At 45.4% G+C, this 22424-nt stretch overlaps 1 protein-coding gene across 1 annotated transcript in view; it reads right to left on the reverse strand.

The window, feature by feature from the left end:
• LOC142802703 (uncharacterized) overlaps positions 1 to 22424 on the reverse strand; it is a 53202-nt gene that overhangs the window by 4768 nt on the left and 26010 nt on the right. Inside the window, exons 2-3 of the mRNA XM_075887681.1 lie at positions 14228 to 14305; positions 13930 to 14149 (exon numbers count right to left, since the gene is read on the reverse strand). Of these exons, the coding sequence (XP_075743796.1) occupies positions 13930 to 14149; positions 14228 to 14305 (298 nt within the window). The remainder of the gene's footprint in view (positions 1 to 13929; positions 14150 to 14227; positions 14306 to 22424) is intronic.

Raw genomic sequence — 22424 nt, forward strand, 5'->3', positions numbered from 1 at the left:
GGACGACGCTCGTACTTGGTACGAAAATCATGAGCCTTTTCCCTCGTGAAGCGTCTTTCGTCGATACTTGCTGGCAAGTTGGGCCAATCCCGATCGCCGTGAACGAGCCGAGCGAGCGATTCAGTCGCGCCTCCAAATGCCGAACGAGGTGTCAGGATGTACGTCGAGGACAAGACGAGCCTCTTTCGTCGAGCTGACCCCGACATGGCAGAAGAAAAGAGGGTCCGTCATTTAATGCGAGGAGTAAAGAAGCAGCTTTTCGCTGGCCTCGTTCGCTGTCCCCCAAAGACCGTGGCGGAATTTCGGACCGAAGCTATCCCAATGTAGCAAGTGCTACAGCAGCGCTCTACTGTGTACGACAGGCAAGTGAGTGCCGCTTTGTCAATAGGTCAGATCGGAGGTGCGGCAAGCAACATCAACATCGACTCTCTCGGTGATCTCATTCGATCGGTGGTGCGTGATGAACTAACAGAAGATTCAGTGCCAGTCCTAACCTACTACAGGGTCTATATGCAGCCTTGTCAGAAACGAAGTACGACAGGCTCTCCAAGTGCCGCCTTCCAACTATGTCCCCCCTGTCCCGACGGAGCCACATCGTGCATCATACGCAGAAGCTGTCAGCCGATATACTCCTGCTTCACCGGGCTTCGTTAATCCTATGCCACAGGATGCACTTCCTTCGCTGCAGCCAATTCAGCACTTTAAAATCGACAGCCGCTTCCCAGAAAATCCGACGTATGGTGCACACCGGACAGATGACCACTGTGCTATCACTGTGGTGAAGCTGTACATGTGTACCGGGAATGTCGCTATCGTCGCCTCGAACTACACGGTTTTGCTGTCGACGCACCACGGCCGAGATTCGGCGAAAGACCGAGAGCTATTGAAGATTACCTCTGATAGCAGCGCATGCCACTGCGGCGGCAGTCGTGGTCCCCATCCCCAAGGCGATCTTCAAATTTTCGGAGCTTCCCAGGGGCGGCACCGGTGCGCTCGCCAAGCATTAGGCGGGAAAACTAACTACAGCGGCCTACGGGAGCAAGGCCACTGACACTCGACGCAAGCAAGGCCTCCCACCGACACAAGCACAGACACGGAGCGATTCCCCGACGACAGCGACGAAAGCCAAAAGCAGATTTTCTTAGAATATACATGTGGTAGTCGATGGTCACCACAACGTTAGTGCAATATTGGACATAGGTGCAGACTACTCGATCATAAGCAGAAAACTAGCAGCGCACATAAAAAAAGTTGTTACGCCTTGGTACGAAGCACAAATTTGTAGAGTATAAAGTTGGGCATGTTGGTAAGACATAGTTGATCGACGTAGCGCGTTTAGAAACATAGGACAAGGGAAGGGACAGAAGGGAGCGCTTACTTCCAACAAAATCTTTATTTCGAGGAGCATACATATATATGCTCATGAACTTCGAAGACAACAGATAAACAGATGAAAAACCCTCTATTGCCATGCGCTAAAAACTTATGATCTCAAAAACGACAATTCTTTTTCACAAAGACCGAGAGAAGGAGTGCTGACGCAGTTCAGCCCTAATCTACTAATCTTTTCTGCTTCAATAATCTCCCTTGTCACTTAATTTCTGTTTTTTCCTATGATTACCGTACCATGAAAAAGTGGTTTGCAGCCACACGTACTGCAATGTAGTGCTAAAAAACCATCTCAACCATTTCTTACATTGCAAGCGTGTTCGCGGAGCCGGTCATTAATGCACCTGCCAGTTTGTTCTATGTAGTATTTACCACATGAAAGAGGTATCTGATAGATTACAAATTGCGCGCATGTGACAAACAGTGTTAAGTGCTTTTTAGAGCATCCCGGTTTTGCATGTGAAACAACTTTCATACACAAGTACGAGAGCTTTTTGGGGGCAGAAAACACCACTTTTACATCGGCCCGCTCCCCAACCTTTTTCAAGTTGTGGGAGATTCCATGCAGATAAGGCACTACGGCAAGCTTCTGACGTCTTACTGGCTCATCATGAGGGAGAGCTTGCTGCAAGGACTGAAGCTTCTTGACCAGAATACCCGCGACGGAAACCTGTACGTGAGAGGGGTAGCCAGCGTCCAGAAGTCGTTCTGCTTGTTCCTTGAAACTAGCTGCCATCAGATGTGGACAAGATCTCTGTAAGGCGTTACTAAAGCACATGTTTACAATGCCTCGTTTTACGAGCTTAGTATGGGCGGAGTGGTACGGAAGCAAGGGTTTGTTACTCCTCGGCTTGTACATCCAACAAATGTGGTCTAGGTGAAAAATGAGAGCGATATCTAAAAATCTGAGAGCGTTATTAACAGGCAACTCATGGGTTAAAATAAGGGGACTAAACCGCTCCTTGATGAAGTTGAAGATATCTAGGGCACAAAAAGTGGGGTCACAGTCAAGAAGAATGAGAAAGTCGTCAACAAATCTAAAGATGCGCATGATTCGGTTGTCACTAAGGTCACCGGAAACGGTTTTGTCGAGCTTGGCTAAAAACAAATCACTTAAGATTGGAGCAATACATGATCCAATACAAACGCCCTCCTTTTGAAGGTGGGGCTTCCCGTTCCATTGAATAAAAGTAGATTTCAAATAAAAGGATAAAAGTTCTAAAAAGCTACTAGACGATATACCAGCACTATTCTGAAATGTTATGCTACCAAGCTTGTTAATGCACTCTTCTACACAACTAAGAATCGATTTGTGAGGCAACGAATAATACAGATCTTTTACATTAATGGAAAAACCACACATGTGCTGATTCGAACGGGGTCGGATGAAATCAAGAACTTGATGGGAATTTTTCACGAGAAATGGGTCATCTACTGTTAATAGACCAAGCTTACTTTGTAAAAACAACGCAACATTTTTTTGCCACGTGCCATTTTCTGAAACGATAACACGAAATGGTTTTTCAGGCTTATGTGTTTTCGCACTGAAGAATAACTCAAGACAATCTTTTTTGCTAATTGCTATGTCACTAACAAGTTTACTGAGGTCGAGCTTTTCACACATCTTTTTTGCCTGAGACTTGACTTTAGAAAGAACATTGTCGTAACTTTTGAAAACAGATGAAACAGCTTCACTTACTTTAGAACTCAAAAGCTTGGAAGAAAGAACAGCAAACCCTCCTTTTTGTCAGGCTAGATCGGCACCAAGACGGGATGATAAAGGCAAGAGTAGCGTTCACAGGCACGAGCCGTTACAGCTGCCCCCGCAATTGTCGAAAACCCTGTCACTAGGACCGAAGTTTGCGGTAGAGCCAAGGCTTTCCGCACCTGAAAGGCTCTCCTTGGTCTGCCAAATTTCTGGAAAGGCAACTGACTCAGAACATGACCGGTGTGTGTCAGCAGGTGTTGATGTGCTCCTTCGTTCGAAGCAACACTCTTCCAAATTGCCGCTGAGAAAAGTGGAGGCCTACCTTAGGAACAACGCCCTCGCCGTACTTCCAGCCGACAATGAAGGAGGGTTTGCTGTTCTTTCTTACAAGCTTTTCAGTTCTAAAGCAAATGAAGCTGTTTCATCTGTTTTCAAAAGTTACGACAATGTTGTTCTTTCTAAATTCAAGTCTCAGGCAAAAAAGATGTGTGAAAAGCTCGACCTCAGTAAACTTGTTAGTGACATAGCAATTAGCAAAAAAGATTGTCTTGAGGTATTCTTCAATGCGAAAACACATAAGCTTGAAAAACCATTTCGTGTTATCGTTTCAGAAAATGGCAGGTGGCAAAAAAATGTTGCGTTGTTTTTACAAAGTAAGCTTGGTCTATTAGCAGTAGATGACCCATTTCTCGTGAAAAATTCCCATCAAGTTCTTGATTTCATCCGATCCCGTTCGAATCAGCACATGTGTGGTTTTTCCATTGATGTAAAAGATCTGTATTATTCGTTGCCTCACAAATCGATTCTTAGTTGTGTAGAAGAGTGTATTGACAAGCTTGGTAGCATAACATTTAAAAATAGTGCTGGTATATCGTCTAGTAGCTTTTTAGAACTTTTATCCTTTTATTTGAAATCTACTTTTATTCAATGGAACGGGAAGCCCCACCTTCAAAAGGAGGGCGTTTGTATTGGATCATGTATTGCTCCAATCTTAAGTGATTTGTTTTTAGCCAAGCTCGACAAAACCGTTTCCGGTGACCTTAGTGACAACCGAATCATGCGCATCTTTAGATTTGTTGACGACTTTCTCATTCTTCTTGACTGTGACCCCACTTTTTGTGCCCTAGATATCTTCAACTTCATCAAGGAGCGGTTTAGTCCCCTTACTTTAACCCATGAGTTGCCTGTTAATAACACTCTCAGATTTTTAGATATCGCTCTCATTTTTCACCTAGACCACATTTGTTGAATGTACAAGCCGAGGAGTAACAAACCCTTGCTTCCGTACCACTCCGCCCATACTAAGCTCGTAAAACGAGGCATTGTAAACATGTGCTTTAGTAACGCCTTACAGAGATCTTGTCCACATCTGATGGCAGCTAGTTTCAAGGAGGAACAAGCAGAACGACTTCTGGACGCTGGCTACCCCTCTCACGTACAGGTTTCCGTCGCGGGTATTCTGGTCAAGAAGCTTCAGTCCTTGCAGCAAGCTCTCCCTCATGATGAGCCAGTAAGACGCCAGAAGCTTGCCGTAGTGCCTTATCTGCATGGAATCTCCCACAACTTGAAAAAGGTTGGGGAGCAGGCCAATGTAAAAGTGGTGTTTTCTGCCCCCAAAAAGCTCTCGTACTTGTGTATGAAAGTTGTTTCACATGCAAAACCGGGATGCTCTAAAGAGCACTTAACACTGTTTGTCACATGCGCGCAATTTGTAATCTATCAGATACCTCTTTCATGCGGTAAATACTACATAGGACAAACTGGCAGGTGCATTAATGACCGGCTCCGCGAACACGCTTGCAACGTAAGAAATGGTTGAGATGGTTTTTTGGCACTACATTGCAGCACGTGTGGCTGCAAACCACTTTTTCATGGTACGGTAATCATAGGAAAAAACAGAAATAAAGTGACAAGGGAGATTACTGAAGCAGAAAAGATTAGTAGATTAGGGCTGAACTGCATCAGCACTTCCTCTCTCGGTCTTTGTGAAAAAGAATTGTCGTTTTTGAGATCATAAGTTTTTAGCGCATGGCGATAGAGGGTTTTCATCTGTTCATCTGTTGTCTTCGAATTTCTTGAGCATATATATGTACGCTCTTCGAAATAAAGATTTTGTTGGAAGTAAGCGCTCCCTTCTGTCCCTTCCCTTGTCCTATGTTTCTAAACGCGCTATGGGGATCAACAAATTCGTACTGCCGGCGGGCACGTAGTCACCCCAATCGGCATGTGCACTATCAGAGTGAACATTCGGGGACGTATGTTTCTCGCCAGCTGCCTCGTACTTCGTGACTGTTCCCGAGACCTCACCCTGGGAGTCGACTTTTTGTGGGAGCACAGCGCTACTATCGATCTTGAAGAGCGCACCGTGACGTTTTCCACAGCTGAATCCTCCGACAAATATGACGACATCCGTGACAGCATGCTTCGCGTTTCTGCCGACAGCATCCTATTGCCTCTGCGTTCAAGCGTCCGAGTTGATGTAGTGTGTGACAAGTTACCGGATGGTGAGGTTGTTGCCAAAGTAAACTTTACGCTTTTGTTCGCGCTCCACGCAGCGTCATCATGCTTCATGACGGACACTCTGCCCTACTTGTGACTAATTTCAGTAACGAGTACCAGCACCTGTTTCGTGACACCGCCATCGCTTTCGCCTACCCCACCGCAGACGTTCCTGAATGCTTCGCATCTACATCAGCCGACAACGAGCTTCGACCGACACCAAGCGACGTGACTTAACTACTTGCAAAAGTTGATGTCAACTCGACCCTCTTGGAACAAGAGCATACCGAGCTACGTGAACTGCTATATCAATTAAAAGTGCTTCGCGTCCACCTCAAAGGTTCGTCAGACACCGATCGCCAAACACAGAATGATTACGTATACCGACACCTCGCCCATAAAACAACACCCTTACCGCGTTTCGACAAAGAAACGTGACGTGATAAATGCTGAAGTTGAAGAGATGTTGCAAGATGGCGTTATCCAACCTTCGAAGAGTGCCTGGTCATCTCCAGTCGTGCTCGTGAAGAAAAAAGATGGATCACTGCACTTCTGCGTGGACTACAGGAAACTCAACAGCGTGACTAAAAAAGACATCTATCCGCTGCCCCGCATCGACGATTCCCTAAACAGACTGCAGCGGGCCAAGTAATTTTTATCGATAGACTTGAAAAGTGGCTACTGGCAGATCGAAGTTGATGAACGAGATCGTGAATAACCGCATTCGTTACACTGGATGGCCTATATGAATCCAAAGTGCTTCCCTTCGGCCTATGTTCTGCACCTGCAACATTCCAGAGAATGATGGACACTGTTCTTACCGGTCGTAAGTGGCACACGTGCCTAGTTTATCTGGATGATGTTGTTGTGTTTTCTGCCACCTTTGAGGAGCACCTGAAGCGTCTGCCGAATGTGCTGGAAGCGCTGCGCTCTGCTAACCCGACACTGAAGCCAGAAAAATGCCACTTCCGTTACAAGGAACTAAGGTTTCTCGGCCATGTTGTCAGTGCGGATGGTATTCGACCAGACCCAGACAAAAGTACCGCCGTGGCCTCGTTTCCGGTTCCACGTGATAAGAAGGCAGTACATCGCTTCCTAGGGCTCTGCGCGTACTATCGCCACTTTATAGCCAATTTTTCTATGATTGCTGAACCGCTCACTCGACTCACTCTTGAAGATGTTCCATTCGTCTGGAAGGATGAACAGGATGCAGCTTTCTCTGAACTGTGGGAGCGTTTGCAGACACCACACTTCTCGCTCACTTTGACCATGACGTTGATACTGAAATTCATAATGACCCCAGCAACGTGGGTGTTGGTGCTGTCCTCGTACAACAACAAGAGAGCACAGAGCGAGTGATAGCGTACGCTAGCCGCACTCTTTCCCGTGCCGAGGTCAACTACTCCACGTCAGAGAAAGAGTGCCTCGCTGTTGTATGGGCCACGATGAAATTTAGACCTTACCTTTACGGACGCCACTTCAAGGTAGTGACCGACCATTATTCGTTGCACTGGTAAGACAACCTACAGGACCCGTGTGGGCGACTGGCACGATGAAGTCTTTGTCTGCAGGAATACGATTTCACGATCGCTTACAAATTGGGCCGCAAGCACGAAGATGCTGATTCATTATTTTGTGCATCTGTCAAAGTTTGTGGCCACGACACCGAGGATGACGGTGGTTTCCTTGGGGCCCTTACTACAACAGATCTCATTACACGACAGCGCCCGAACGATGAAATTCGCGCAGTTATCGAAAACCTTGAAGGACGCAACATGTTCCATACCTCGACGTATTTCTCAAAGTATATCGTCGTTATGTCTGCGAAATGGGGTCCTGTATACGAAAAACCCCAACGGCAATGAGAAAACCTATCTTCTAGTTGTGTCAACTGCCATGCGTGACGACATCCTTCTTGCCTGCCACGATGAGCCCACATCTGGTCACTTAGGTTCCTCTCAAACTCTCGCCCCGAAATGTCGCTCGAGTTCGACAAGTTTACTACTGGCCTATGCTTTCTGCATCCATTAAGTGATTTGTGAAAAGCTGCCGGGAATGTCAACGCCGCAAATCCCCGCCACTGAAGCCCGCGGGGCTTCTTCAACCAATAGAACTACCCAGAGCGCCATTTGATCAAATAGGAATGGACTTACTGGGCCCTTTCTGCTATCATCTGCCGGCAAAAAAAGGATCGTAATGGCCGCCGAATATTTGACGAAGTATGCCGAAACAAAGGCACTACAACGTGCTACGACTTCTGATGTCGCCAAATTCTTTATGGACCAGATCGTTCTTCGACATGGAGCTCCATCGTGCGTAATCACACACAGAAGAACAGCATTCATATCCCACCTCTTTCATGACGTATTCAAGCTCAGCTACACGAGCCATCGCAAGACCACAACATATAATCCGCAGAGCAACGGCTTGACAGAGCGACTAAAGAAGACCATCACTGACATGTCATCTATGCACGTAGATGTCCAGCATAAGACCTGGGACCAGGTGCTACCGTACGTCATACTCGCGTAAAATACTGCCGTCCAGGAAACTACGCAATTCACGCCTTTCCGTCTTGTCTATGGACGTGAGGTCCAGACCATGCTGGATGCGATACTTCCACACAATTCCGACGCTTTCATCACTCCTGATGCCGTCCAGCTTACCCAGTATGCCGAAGAAGCACACCAGTTAGCACGCCTACACATTACGCAGCAGCGGAGTACAGACGCATGCCGCTACAACGCTCGCCATCGACAAGTTGAATACCATCCAGGCGATCAAGTTTGGGTGTGGACTCCAGTCCGACGCAAGGGATTGTCAGAAAAACTGCTCAGTCGCTACTTCGAACCATACAAAATGTTGCGACGCGTGAGCGGTGTGAACTAAGAGTTGGTCACTGACGGCGCCTTCTTGCCACGGCGGCGAAGGCACTCCTCAGAGATTGTGCACGTAGTGTGACTAAAGCTGTACTTCACGCGATAGTGTGACTGTGCGTGAACCTTATCGGTGTTTCTGTGTATGCGCGTATTTTCTCTTGGGTCACCCCGACTTTGCCTTTGAACTTCACGAGCATCAGAGCGATGCTTTTTTTTTTTAGAGGAGGAGTAATGCCACTTGGCCGCTAGTTACGGCGAGCGCAAGCCATGGATGCCCGCGAGAATGGAAGACGATGTTCTGGGGCAGCGCGTGCTCTGGCTAGTTGTTGTTTATTGAAGCAGCCATCTTGCCAGTTCTCGGTGTATTTCCCCGCCGGCTCAATTCTTCCAAGTTGAAGACCTTTCATAGCACGTGACAATACAGTATTGCCACAGTTACATTTTTCACTAACGTCTCTCTACAGTTTAAATGAGAGCACAATGATAAGCAGGGGAGACAAAGTCTTTTACGAACCATTACTTACATCTTGCAGTATCAAAGCAAACTACCACTGTTGCGGATGATTGTGACCGCACGACAACAAGCAGGAGAACCGAGGAGAAAGAAGAATAGTTAGGCATGAGCGGTTGGAATAAAGGCACGCTCTAGGTCTTGGGCTCGGGTCTTGAATACGCGACATCCTTCTGGTGCCGACCCCCCCCCCCCCCCCCCCTGTCACGCCCTTCCAAGACTTCTACTTCTGATGGCGTCGCCGGAGCGGCTGCGTAAGAAGCGTGGCGTCGGCTGGGCCAGCGTCACACGAACTATCACGCTGCTGACCGACGAGGTGCAGGCTTCCGTTTCCGATGCCAGTCAGGTCGACTCCCACATTGCCTACCTCCTTCAAAGGAATGCCAAACTTGTCACCTTAAACAAAGAAATCTTCGATGCGATTGACGACGACGACTATGAGGAAGAGCTCGAAGTCGTAGAAGAATACGACCGAAGGGTCTCTTGCGCTGTGCCCTGAGCGCGTTTCTTCCTCCGAGAGGCCGGAAACAAGGCGACAGTAACAAGTGCTGCAAGGTCGGTAGCTACATCACCTAACGCCGACGCCAGTGGTGCCAGCACCGTAGTCCAGAGTCAGGTCAGTGACTCTTCTCGAGTAGCCGATGAGATTCCCAGTCTAGGAACGATGCCGCATCATCACACGGTGGCCCTGCCGAAACTACAGATCCCGATGTTTTCCGGCGCACTTCACGATTCGCAGTCCTTCTGGGACCATTTCAGTGCCATGATTCATCTGGATGAAGACTTTTACAGATAGAGAAGTTCAAGTACCTTCAGTCCTATTTGAGTGGTGCAGCAAAGAGAGCAATCGAAGGCATCCGACTAACCGAGGACCATTACAATATCGCGATCAAGACCTAGACGGAGCGATTTGGTCGATACGACTTGCTTGTCAACAAGCACGTTGACCACCTGCTCGCCTTAGCGCCAGTCAAGTCGTCGGTAGGCGTGGAGAAACTTCGCCTGCTCTACCACAAGGTCAACTTTCGAGTCTTCACGTTGACCGGTCTGGGCGTCTCTCCGGACCAGTACGACGTGGTCCTCAACCACGTCCTGATGAAGTGTCTTCCGGATGATTTTGCGATTCTCTACTGCCAGAAGGCGCAGGAAGCGTCGCAGGAAACGTCCGGCTTCGCAACACTTGAACAGAGAGCTCGCCAGACTGCCGAATTGCTCAGTTTTCTGTGCATTCAGATTAAGGTTCCCGAGAAAAGCAGGCCAGAACAAACAGCGTCTGGTTTCTCGCAGTCGCAGCCTGAAGAGGTCGAACCTTTGTCGGCACCGATGGGACATTTGCCTACGGTGTCCGCACTTGCTGCCGAATCTGTTACAGTTACGGAAGAGATGTGCCCTTTATGCAGCAGTTGTCAGCACACCATCACGAACTGCAACGTTCAACTCTCGGCTGAGGAAAAACGAGCTCAGTTCCGCACTGCTCGCTGCTGCTACGTCGCGGCTTGCAAAACCACATGGCACGCTTTTGCGGCCTACACGCAGCATCAACGGTAAGTGCAACCGAGGACACCTCACTATCCTTTGTGAATTGTTCACACTGGCAGCCCCAACCAGAATAAACGCGACGACAGTGAACCAGGACAAACTGCACATCGCCGGGCGAGGCACTAACACGCCTTCAGTGACATCGGCCCCAAGCGCCCTGAGCGGAATCAACGCCGTTCTTCTTCAAACAGGACGAGTCTGGATAGGGTACGGGTCCCATAAGCGTCTCGTGCGCATTCTTTTCGACAGCGGCAGCCAGCGCGCATTCATCCCAGCGGATGTTTCAAAGGACCTAAGGTGCCCGGTTATCGGAACCAAAGTACTTTCTTTGGTTATGGTCAGCCACTCGAAGCCTCGCGAAGTAACACGCAGTTGACGGGTAGCGTTGACTCTATGAGGCCAGCGTAGGGACATGGCGGTAATCATGGAGGCCTTGGAAGTACCCAAAGTGTGTGCAGTAACAAGTCCGCCGCTCAGTACTGATGTTTCGCAGCTTTTGTGGGACATGAACTTGTCGTGCTGCAGACCACTTTCATCCCGACACCTGGAACCCACAGGAAGTAAGCATTTTACTCGGTTCCGACGTCTACTGGAAGGTAGTAACTGGAAGAATAGATCGCTTGTCCAGTGATCTTACGGCCATGAAAACCAAGTTTGGCTGGACTGTTCAGGGCACCATAGAACGCGAGAGAAGTTCAGCATAAATGAGCGCTCTATTCCTGTACTATACCACGAAGTTTGTCCCTAAAGGTGATCTTTCTGCAATAAGGCGTCTCGGGGTCATGGGGACCAAGGAGCCTGCTGAGAAAAGAAACAAGGCTCCACCAGAACTTGAGGCATCTGAACAGGGCATCATAAAGTTGGATGGCTGCTACAAGGTTCCGCTAAAACCACCAGGTTTGGGTAGACATTCAGGCAGTGATCATCAAAGATTGGGAGAAGGCTATCCACATGTGCAATTGAACTGGTTCAAGAAACGTTCTGAACTGTATAGACACCGTGGCAAGGCAATCAGAGAGGCATTTAGCAAAAAAACAGAAAAGGCAATTGGAAATACGACAGCCAAAAGATGATGGCTATTATCCGCCTCATCATGCAGTCATTCATGAAAATGCTGTCACACCAAGGCTTTGTGCTGTGTCTGGCACCTCAACGCACACGCTAGGTCATGCCTGCCACAACGATGCTCTGCTGAAGGGTTCAAAGCTCAACGCTGATGTTGTGCAGTAGCTGCTCGTCTCCCAGAGCCAACCAGTCGTCTAGTGTAAGTTCGGGGGAGATCTTTGGTGGGAAGACAGGTCATACCGGATCACCCGCTTGACAGGAAATGCATTGAGATGGTCATTAGTGCTACAGCTTGAACGCCGAAGACCTTGTTGTTGGGAGCTGCGAAGTGTGTTCCTGTGTTGACGGTAGTGCATATTCAGTGCTACAATAGCTGAATGGGGCGGTCAGCGCACCCAGCAGAGAATGATATTGGGCGCATGCTTTAGAGTGCCTAGCTTCTGGATTGGCAAGGAAAGTGACTGGTTCAGTTAGCATATAATCTGGAGGCAAGTCAGCCTGAAAAGTGATCTGGACTAGCGAGACTACCTTGTGATCGTCTTGGCCCCTTGGAGTATGTTGCAGATAATTGCAGCCGCGCGACAACAAGCAGGAAAACTAAGGAGAAAGAAGAATGGGAGGGCACGAGCGGTTGAAATAAACATGGAGGTTCTTGGTGTAGGGCTCGGGCCTTGAATACACGACAACCACTACTGAACATCGTCGCGTCTTATCTGCATAAGTATTTTGCTCAGCATACACAGATATCTAAAAACAAAAAGATGCATTATTAAGTTTTTAGTCCGGACCATGAGACATTCGTAAACATGGTGTGCGTGCTGTAGCCGAAGTTACGACAAGTGGACTTGTCGTTTTCAAGGCTTCTTGTTGAAAAGTCGACTGCAACATTATTTGCCACACAAGTGAAACTTCATGTCGACAATTTAAATTTACACTGCAATAAAATTCATTACTTTTTCCATTTCAATAGTGTTTGCACAAACCCCGAAAAAAAAGAAAGATTAGTAAATCTCGTTTGTTTCGATTCTGGCAATCTGGAGTCGCAGTCCAGACATGGTCTCATACCAATCACAAGTTTGAGTTTGTAATGCATTAGGCTGCCACTTACGGTGTAAACTGGTAAAAAAGTTTCAAGAAGAATCTACTACAATGCCTGTATGGCAATATCCAGAGGAAGTAATTTTCGGGTGATAACTGATAGTAATGCGTAATGAATAATTTTTGTAGTATGTTCAAAGACTACGGTAAGAATATGAGAGATGCCATAGTGCAGGGCTCCGAATATTTCTACAGCCTCGAGTTCCTTATTAAGTAAGGAATGTTCCTGCGCTTACATCACTCCTGGCAGACATTGGTCCTCTACCGTCACTCATCGAACACTCTTTCTCAGGTTCTGGTTAAATACTGGCCGTCCTGGCTATGGTTATTAACATGCTAAAAACCAAGATATCAAGAAGAATGTGCCATTTGTTGGCTATATCCAGCACAATAAGAAGAACCCAGTTGAGGGCATAGCACGTGACATTGCGAGAACTTTATGAGGTGACATGCGTAATTTTAGTGATCTGTTGCTGAGCAGATGAGTAACCGCCACGAGAAACAACACCCACAAATGAAATGTAAGAGCATTCCTAAAATCTTATTTTCAAATTGCACTGATGCTATACATTAACAGATTTCCACTTTGCATACATTCATCTTCTAGCCGTTCCCGCAACGTGCTGCCCTGAGAGCGCTTAGATTGTTTTTGGTGCATCGTCTCTGACAGTTGTTCCAGCGGTGTGACGCGGGGTATCGTGGTAACGACACATGATCCGTGCCAATTCCTCCAAATGTACACCTGCTGAGGAATCCGTTCCTCAGAAACAGGCAATACACTACTGAGAACGTCCAAACGAAACAACATTGATGGTGTACATGTACGAGTACGCTCAGGCGTGCCATGTGCACATGACCTAGTTTGTGCATGACGTGTCAATGCACATGTGTGATGTGATACAGGGATGACTTCCTTGGAGTAAAATTGTAGATACTTAATAAACAGGTGCGGTTGGTTGCTGTCTCAAAATAAATCAACAGGTGTTTCATACCTTTGTAAGCACTGTACTTGCCGCTCTCTCACCAATTACATCGCACTAAAGAGACAGACAACACGAAAATTACTTTGCTAACTATGGCAACCGTATTCCTTTACGTCACTGTTTACGGATGATGACTGGTCGAACGCAAAAGCACTGAGTTGTTACCCTCATTTCATGTAACAGTGTGAAATACCGCTATGGCACCTTTGTGGCCAAACTGAATTTTTCATAAATCCGATAAGAAACGCGAATACATACCTGAAGAAAAAGCGTATGGTTCTGTTTGCATAGCAGTTGATGATAGGATTTTCTTTTCGTCCGTTTGGGATCCTTCGTGGCACATAAGTAGCTGCACTTGAACCGATTTCTCTGTACTATCATTCGTTTCACACGCTGGCTCTGGTGATGTTTCCACAGCTTGTCCCAAATCACAAGCCAGACCTGGTGCTACTTTAAGAACTTCCTCTGTTACGTCATCCTGAAATTATATTGCTTGTTTTGTTATAAGTGGTAATGCAAAATATCATTCCGAGAAAAGAAATCAAAGCCGCTTTACCTGATCTATTTTGCTACGATGATTTGGTTTTGACGTGTGTAGGATGGTTGTGCCTCCAAGGAGCAAACATCCAAGAATCTGAAATAGAGCATAAAAAGACGAGTTACTGATGTATGCACACAAAAATAGGAACATATCGCATTCATTAGAATGCCCGCTTCTTAAACATCCTTTAAAGGATAATATAAAACCAATTATACATCTGTAAAATTGCCTAATCAAATTTCTAATGCTGCACCAAGCACTGCCAATGTTCGTGAAGAACTCAAACCTAAAGGACGGTAAAAAAATTAGGCGAGTTGGAAAATGGCCATGATGTTCAGCATAAACAAAACACAAACAAAATAAGAAAACGACCACACAAGCGTTGAATTGTTGAAAGCACTGACAGAGCATTTCTGTCACCATTTCCTTCTCTTGTCCATGTTTTGTTTGCACTGGGTGCCATACCTAAAACCAATTATATACTTCTGTGTGGAGTTTCACTGAAGGTGTCGTAACAATACTACCTCTAGTGGAAGAAGCTCATGTAAATCTACTTCCTTGAATTAAAGATGAAGATGAAAGTGGTTTATTGGCCTCTGTAGTCCTGAAAATATTTGAAAGAATATCTTTGTATCTATATATATGCTCTAAAATTTCGATCCAGCGCATCCTTCCCTTACTGTGAAAGATAATCGGACTTGATTTGTAGAGGGCGCTCTTCTTCGTTAACGAATTGGAAACAAGGTGGCGGCAAAGGAGCGGTGCGTGCTTTTAATAAAATATGTTTGTTGAAACTTGTGCGTAGCATGGATTGAAAGACGAAGAGGAGTAGTGAAACAGAAACTTGATGAGCTTGGACAGTTCTACGGAGGCCGTGTCGGGAGGCTGTTGTGCAGTGCGCCAATACAGTCTGCAAAAAAGAATTTAAACATAGTTTGTTCTTTATGCTGAAGATTCTGGAAGCCGGCCTTCATTCCTCTAGCTATCGCTTCTGGTCTGCCATGTCGTTCTGCAACCAAACCGTCATGAAGTGCGTAAAAAACAACAGGCTTGTCATTATTTCCAAAGTACAAAAATTGTGAATGGTGCAAAATAACTTATCCAATCCCGAAAATTAAGAGTTCTCGAAGCGTCATGCCCTCTATAGTTGATGAAAGACGGTCATAGTCAGGAGGGCTGAACACCGAGCCGAAAACCTTCCCGAAGCCCGACTCGGTAGCCAAATAAACAGGGAAGCATCGATTTCTTGTTGCAGAAATGTGAGGGATTCTAATATTCTGCTGGTGCGAATTTTCGGTAACGATACTTGCGACAGTGAAGCCATTTCAAACTTTCTTTTTTCCCACTATAGCCACTCACTGAAAACTAAGATATACACCTATTTTCATGATTGCAGCAATGCCAGAAGATTTTGATACCATTGATTTATAAAGGTATTCTGGAAAGAATCTCTGCGCATAGAGTAATGCTGTACTTGCTAATATTGTGACGGAATCACAATGCTGACGAACGCAGAGACCACATGTCCAAACTGAAACTGTTTATATGGCAGAAATTGTGGTCACTACACGGGAAGTCAGATTACAGCGATGTGCACTGGCACTTGTACCAACAAAGAAAGCGTCGGCTGTCGGTACACTAACGCTCACGCACATCGGCATTTACGCAAGTGCCGTTGAATATGCTATCACTAGTGGCCACGTAGGTTCAAGAATCATCTGTTATATTCACGTTGTGCCCTTAATCTTAACAAAATGATCTACTGCGGTCCTGAAGATTTTCTAACACAACAAGTGCACTTTTTGTGCTAAGAATTACTAACAGCGTAATGAGGCGATAACAAAAATTGACAAAAGAATGTGGATATCCTCCATGAAAGAAGCTAAGGAAGTTACAAAGGCAGCAGGACATTCGCTCACGAGTGTGCACAAAAGCATAGGATGCGGCACTGCATGTGTCAGAATTCTGTGAGCCCATGTGTTCAAGCTTCGTGCAAAGTGACGTGACTGTCCAAGTCTGCGTCCGGAAACCTAAACCGAAAGTTGCATAAATAAATAAGGTGAAATGAAATAATTTAGCAATACTACATAAATCGTGAAGTGGGTATCATAATCCTAGTGCCATAAGAAATCTTTGCAACAAAGAAAACACAAGCCACAAATTTGATGGCACCTCCTCGTTGGAATTTCTATTTTCTTTCTCATCAACTACATTATTCTCTACAGTGGACTGCTAGTTGTCAACGTGGTTTTCCATTCTTCAAGATTTTCTCATATGTTTTCATGGTCAGCTGTCTATGCTTTGTCTGAACACTTTAGTGTCTCAATTTTTTTTAGCAAGAGTAGCGTTCTGCTACATATTGTTTGACACTCTTGTGTTGAAATAATTTTTTGGAACATTTTTAAGTTTCAAAAAAGTTTTAAGTGTCAAAATACTTTTTTCAATGTCGCTTGATTGCTACTTCACATCATGCTCAAATCTTGAGTTGAATTTCATCTAGTTATTTTCTGACAACTGTACCACAAGGATACATCATAGGAAAATACTAAAAACTACATAAATGACACTTAGCAGTAGCAAAGCAAGTGAAAAGTCAAGTAGACCAAGGTTTAGTAAATCTTCGCAAATAACCAGCTCGCGCAAAAAAAAATGGACCATGTCATGGCGGGATGTGAAGCAAAAGCGGTGTGCACGGCGTTGACCTGGCTGAAAAGGGCGTCGACGCGGGTGCTGGAAGAAAAATTTAAAGAAAAACTTGGTCCTTACTCGAGTTAACGTTTCTTTGAAATGCAAAAACACGGGATGCTGGTTGAGTTTCGTGCAAGTTTCACCACAGATGAAAGAGTCGAAAGAGTGGATTCACTCAACCTGCAGTCGAGCGTTACGGGCGTTAGAGAAGGTGAAGCGAGAGAGAAGTGAGTTTTGAGTGGGTGGAGGAGCAACAGCACCTTGGTGTATTGGGAGGAGCCGGCAGCTGCTGCAGGTGAGGGAGAGAGGAACATCAACTCAAAGCTGCGACTTGACCTACTTGGCATTGTTCCAACAACTGCGGCGTGGAGAACGCAATGCGTGCGGCGCGCTACCAAGGAGACACAGGTGGACAGCGTTACACAAGCTACTCAAAAAGCTGCTTAGCATCTGAAACCACAGCATATCCACGAAGTGAATGGTGATGAGTAGGTGAAGCAGTGGGATCATTTGCTGTTGCCGTAAATCAGCCGTGACATTGACCGCTCATGCATTTAAATTGATGCCAAAGCGGTGTGCAATTATATACGATTATTGGTCATAAATCGTGCATGGTGTTGAGTAGTGAATTTCATTTTGCCTTCATTATTACTGCTTTGTGGTACCAGATCTTGACCGAACTTAGCAAAGACGAGGTCTCTGAACATTACCTCGGTGGTTGTTTCCAGTCACATCAAATGCATTGTAAAAAGCATATAGAGACGTCGTATAGTACACAATCTACTCGTAGTCCACGATCATCATTGTTATCACGGCTACAGTGCATGCACATCCCATCAACGAAAAATCCAAGACTTTAAAAGGACTGTCTACTCTCCATCACTGCTTTTCCGTTTCGTGTCGCAATAAAAAAACGTACCATCTGAACTGCCTAACCCAGCAGCGGTTTTTCTGGAAAGTGTGTAAAAATTTTTAAAACAGAATTTTTTATTTGCGTTCAGCCAGCTTTCATCGATGGGATGAATGCCCACAATGCTCGTCCGTGTAGGCGATGACAATTGCATGCCGGTGAAAGTCGAAAACTGAGCTTTATCAAGTTCTGTTTATTAATAAAATAAATACTTAAGTGGTCATTGAAGGCACGCACCCACTTTTTTTGTTCTTGTGAGTTTCTCCGACATCTGAGTGATTACGTCAAGTGAGGACACTTAGTAGCAATTCACAAAACATCTGATAACTGTATCTGTAAGAAACAAGCTATTCGGTCACCGATATTGTGTATTCGAAAAACGAAGAGAATAAATAAAGAAAAAGCCTTGTGCTCTTTGTTCATCAGCGGCTGACTGATAAGGTCATGTGTTCGAAGACTCCCATCAAACGCTGTGCACAAGCCGCAGTTAGACGGCGGGGTGCGATCATAGCTATACGATCGTGATACAACAAAATGGCAATGAGAAAAAGCTTGTGAGAGGAATGTTACGGTTATGTTTATCTACGCCTTGACTGCAGTTTACTGTGTGCGTCACTTGCAAATTTACTGAAAGGATGTCAGTCACAGCTGTGACAACATTTTTATTTACCCCTAGTACTGCTCTAAGGCCACAGAAACGATGGCCGAAGCTTTTCAAAGTGTACCTTGTGTCGATCAGAGACTGTGACTGGCTAGAAGAGCAAAAGGCAGCACCTGTTCTGACATCACTCTGAGTGGAAGGACTGCGTCTGTACTTTAACAACAAAGCAGTGAAACAAACAACAGCAGTCAGCGTCGCTACGAACGCCCCACAACCTCAAGTTTCTACTGAACCAGTGTAGACCTCTGTGCATCGCACGGAGTATTGGATCAGTGAGTACACAAAGTTAATAAATGGTTTGGACTTGCTCTTCATGAATACTATGAATTTCATCGTTGAGAGACATTAGTTATGCACGAGGCTTCAGTTGACGTTTGAACCTTTCACCTAGTATGTTGCTCAACTCAAAGAACAAGCTTTGACTTGTAATTTGCATCGACAACTTATGAACGCACGCAGGATCAACTTGTTCACGGAGTCTCCAACCTAGCGTTGTGCGAGTGCTTCTCGAATTCCAGCTGAACACTTACGTTGGCCAAGGCTAAAGAAATCGGCAAAGCAATGGAAGCAACACACAAAGTTAACACGGTTTATGATGGAGCACCAGTGCAATGCATTGACGAATCGCTATGTGAAATCGAACGCTAGATCAGCAGCGCGTCCTCCAAGCAACTTTCTGATTTTGTGCACCCGTTCGTGAGCCAGATAGTGTTCGACACAACTATGCAGCAACAGGCTCGCACCACGGCATCCGTGCCGCAGAAGAAGGTGCAAGAAGCAACCAAGGTAACGGTCACCGATGGTTTTGCTAATGTTGTGGCTCCATGAAGCACAAAGCAAATGCAAAAAACTGCCCAGAATGAAGACAACAGTGTCGCAAGTGTCAGAAACATGGATTGTTCGCGGTTGTTTGTCATAAAACCGTCTGCAGAAGTTGAAGTGTCCCAAGCCCTAGTCTCCACCGCTGGAGAACATAGCATCCTGAATTCACCACGCATTCTTGGCATAGGATTGCCACTGTGCAAGTAAGGACCTGTAGTTCACAAAACATTTAAAAAAATATGCTTCCTTTTCTTATAGGTACTGGTGCCACAGTATTCTTTGTAAATAACGCTGATTTTCGGAATTTGCAAAATTTTGCACCTTGTCTCTTTCAAAACTATTTTGGCAAGTTGATTCCTAGTTTGGGCACCTTCGAAACGGAAATTGAATACAGTGGCATGCGGGCAACAGTGACACTTTACATCACAGAGAAAGGTTTCTCGCTGCCCAGCCTCGACGCCATGAAGAAGCTACATATTTATATGGTTGGGTCAACCAGAGAACTGCACGGGCCGCAAACCAACCTGAGAGCTTGGCCTAGGTAAGGCATTGTTGGATAAAGCCCAGGCAGGGCTCGGGCCTGGGCCCGAGTCTGGCCCGTCCTATGCCCAGGTCTCAAATACAGGGTGTTTCAAGAAATATGTCCAATAATTATTCAAAATTAGCAAAAGGAGGCATCTGCGCGTTACTTGCGCCGTTCCCTATATTCTGGCATAGGGCATCTTCAGGTGCGTACAGACTTCAAATACAGAAGTAATAAAAAAAGCTTAAACTTAGCTTTTTATACAATTCATAACAATTGACTTTTCATTGCGGGCATTTTTGAAGTTAATCGCAAATGCGCTGTTTGGTGAGTGCAGGTTTCACTATTGCCAGCTAAATTAGCAAGATTTCGTTGCTGTGTGGTGATTACCAGCGTCCACCTCTCCGAAATTTTAAAGTGGATATCGACTATTTGTAGGAAGAACATTGACTCACCCACTTGACTCAACCAGCTATTTACATTGGTTAAAGAGTTAATTGTTTTAATTGCTACATTTCTGCTGCAATTAATGTTCCTTCGCATCTGAAGATTCCTTCTGCCAATGTAAAGAAAATGTTGCAGCCAGGAAGCAAATTCCTTGTTTCAGTAATTTTGAAATAATATAGTCTCAATTCTTGAAACACCCTGTATATAGATATAATGACGTGTCTACCATACACTGTTTTGTTTTGTGGTTTTGTGGGGTTGAACATCCTGAAGCAACCCAGATTACGCGAGATGCCGTAGTTGAGGGCTTCGGCTTATTCAATTTTTCAATTCAATTTCAATTTTTCAATTTTATTTTATTTCATCCCAAGGATGAGGGCAGGCTCGGGAGAAAAGTGACGTTTTGTCACTTGAGGAGAATTCGAGCCTCCCTAATACATGGCAAGCAACGTGGACATGGGTAAAAAAACATAGGTCATGAACATAAAGGGAATGAACATAGGCCATGAGATGTTTGGCGCAGTACAAGTCGGAAGATGCACGTACATTAATGCTATGTACAAAGACTAATATGCGTAAGTAGTTTCTTTCGGTACAAATTCCGAAGTACAATGCAAAATATGACAGAATACAAAATACTATATATATGACAACAACGCTATGCATAGAAATTCAGGACAACTGGGGTGCATTGACATTCACTAAAACCCAGAACCACAGGTCGTCAAGTATTTTGCTTTGCTGATAACCAACACGTAATTTCAAAAATTTTTTAATACAAGTTTCAACCGTTATATTGAGTGAAAGATGCTCTTGAATGCCATAAGGAAAGGATTGCCAGGTGGTACTGCAGCAACTGCTAATGTTTTGTAGTGTTCATAAAATGAGCGCGCTTGTATCTAGGGACAATTTTCCAGTCGGCAGATGCACTCGCATGCCCGCCACGCCTTTTACCGCCTGTGAGCTCCGTAGACTTCTCAACGTGACTCGTAAGTCATTCAAACCTTCGGAGCTGCTGTTGGTACACTTTATGTACAAAATAAGGAAAAAAAAGAGAAATGTTCCCAATTTTCGTGTTAACAAGGTAGTTGCAAATATTTAGTATTTGGGAATTACCCAGAAGTGTTCAGCATTTAACTGGAAAGAACATCGTATGAAACAAATTTTTGCGTATTTTTACAGTCGCCTTCATGCTTTTCGTGTTTCGACAGTAACTGATAAGCGTCCTCATTTGTCGAAGCACAAGTGTTGAAATGGTACTCAAAAACCTAGAAGCACTCCTGCGGGGGAAGTAAGAGCTCTACATTAGAAAGGTTATGATTATGATGTTAAAGTGCTGCTGTACCCTTTAAAACATGAGGGGGAGGGGGGTGTAGAGGAACAAGTGTTTTGGCACCTTTTACTGCATGTTAGTCCGACGGCTCCTGTGGCGCCTTGAGTTCAAAAACTTTTCACCCCTTATAACTTCTTTCGAGGTTCTTGGATATTCTCGGTTAAGTATGATGATATAAGGTGTTTTTTTTTTTTTGGCGCAAGGGCCATTTGATGGCCAAAGAGCGCCAGTTCATGGGACAAGGAATGCGGACAATGATTGTGATTAGCGGCTGTATAGGGGCCATAAAATTCCTCGCAGTAAAGCGGGTAAAAACATACAAGTAATAAAATCATGACCATGCCGTGAAAGGTGTGTGTGGTGTGAATAGGTGACAAAAGTTGGTGATAATGAAAAACGATGGTGGACATGTATGGCATTAGCACAAGTACCTCACACGTTAGTACCCTTGCGTCCAAGGGCCGTGAGGCAAGTGCTTTCCTGTGTAGCCACCGCAGCAAAAACCTCTCTGGAGAGGTTGTGCTACGGAATGCCCGGGTATATGATATGAAAATTATGAATTTCTTTTAAAAACACTAACAATGATTTATTACTAAAAAGCGGTTCCCTGCCAACGAACATTTCAGGGTGTAGAGGTATATGTTGTCGGTAGGATAATGGAAAGTGTTGTCTTCTTAGAGTGTCTAACTGTTGCCCCGCCGCGGTGGTCTAGTGGCTAAGGTATTCGGCTGCTGACCCGCAGGTCGCGGGATCGAATCCTGGCTGCGGCGGCTGCATTTCCGATGGAGGCGGAAATGTCGAGGCCCGTGTGCGCAGATTTGGGTGCAC

This window comes from Rhipicephalus microplus, chromosome 3, assembly GCF_043290135.1.
Source record: "Rhipicephalus microplus isolate Deutch F79 chromosome 3, USDA_Rmic, whole genome shotgun sequence".
In the NCBI taxonomy this organism is placed as follows: Eukaryota; Metazoa; Arthropoda; class Arachnida; order Ixodida; family Ixodidae; genus Rhipicephalus; species Rhipicephalus microplus.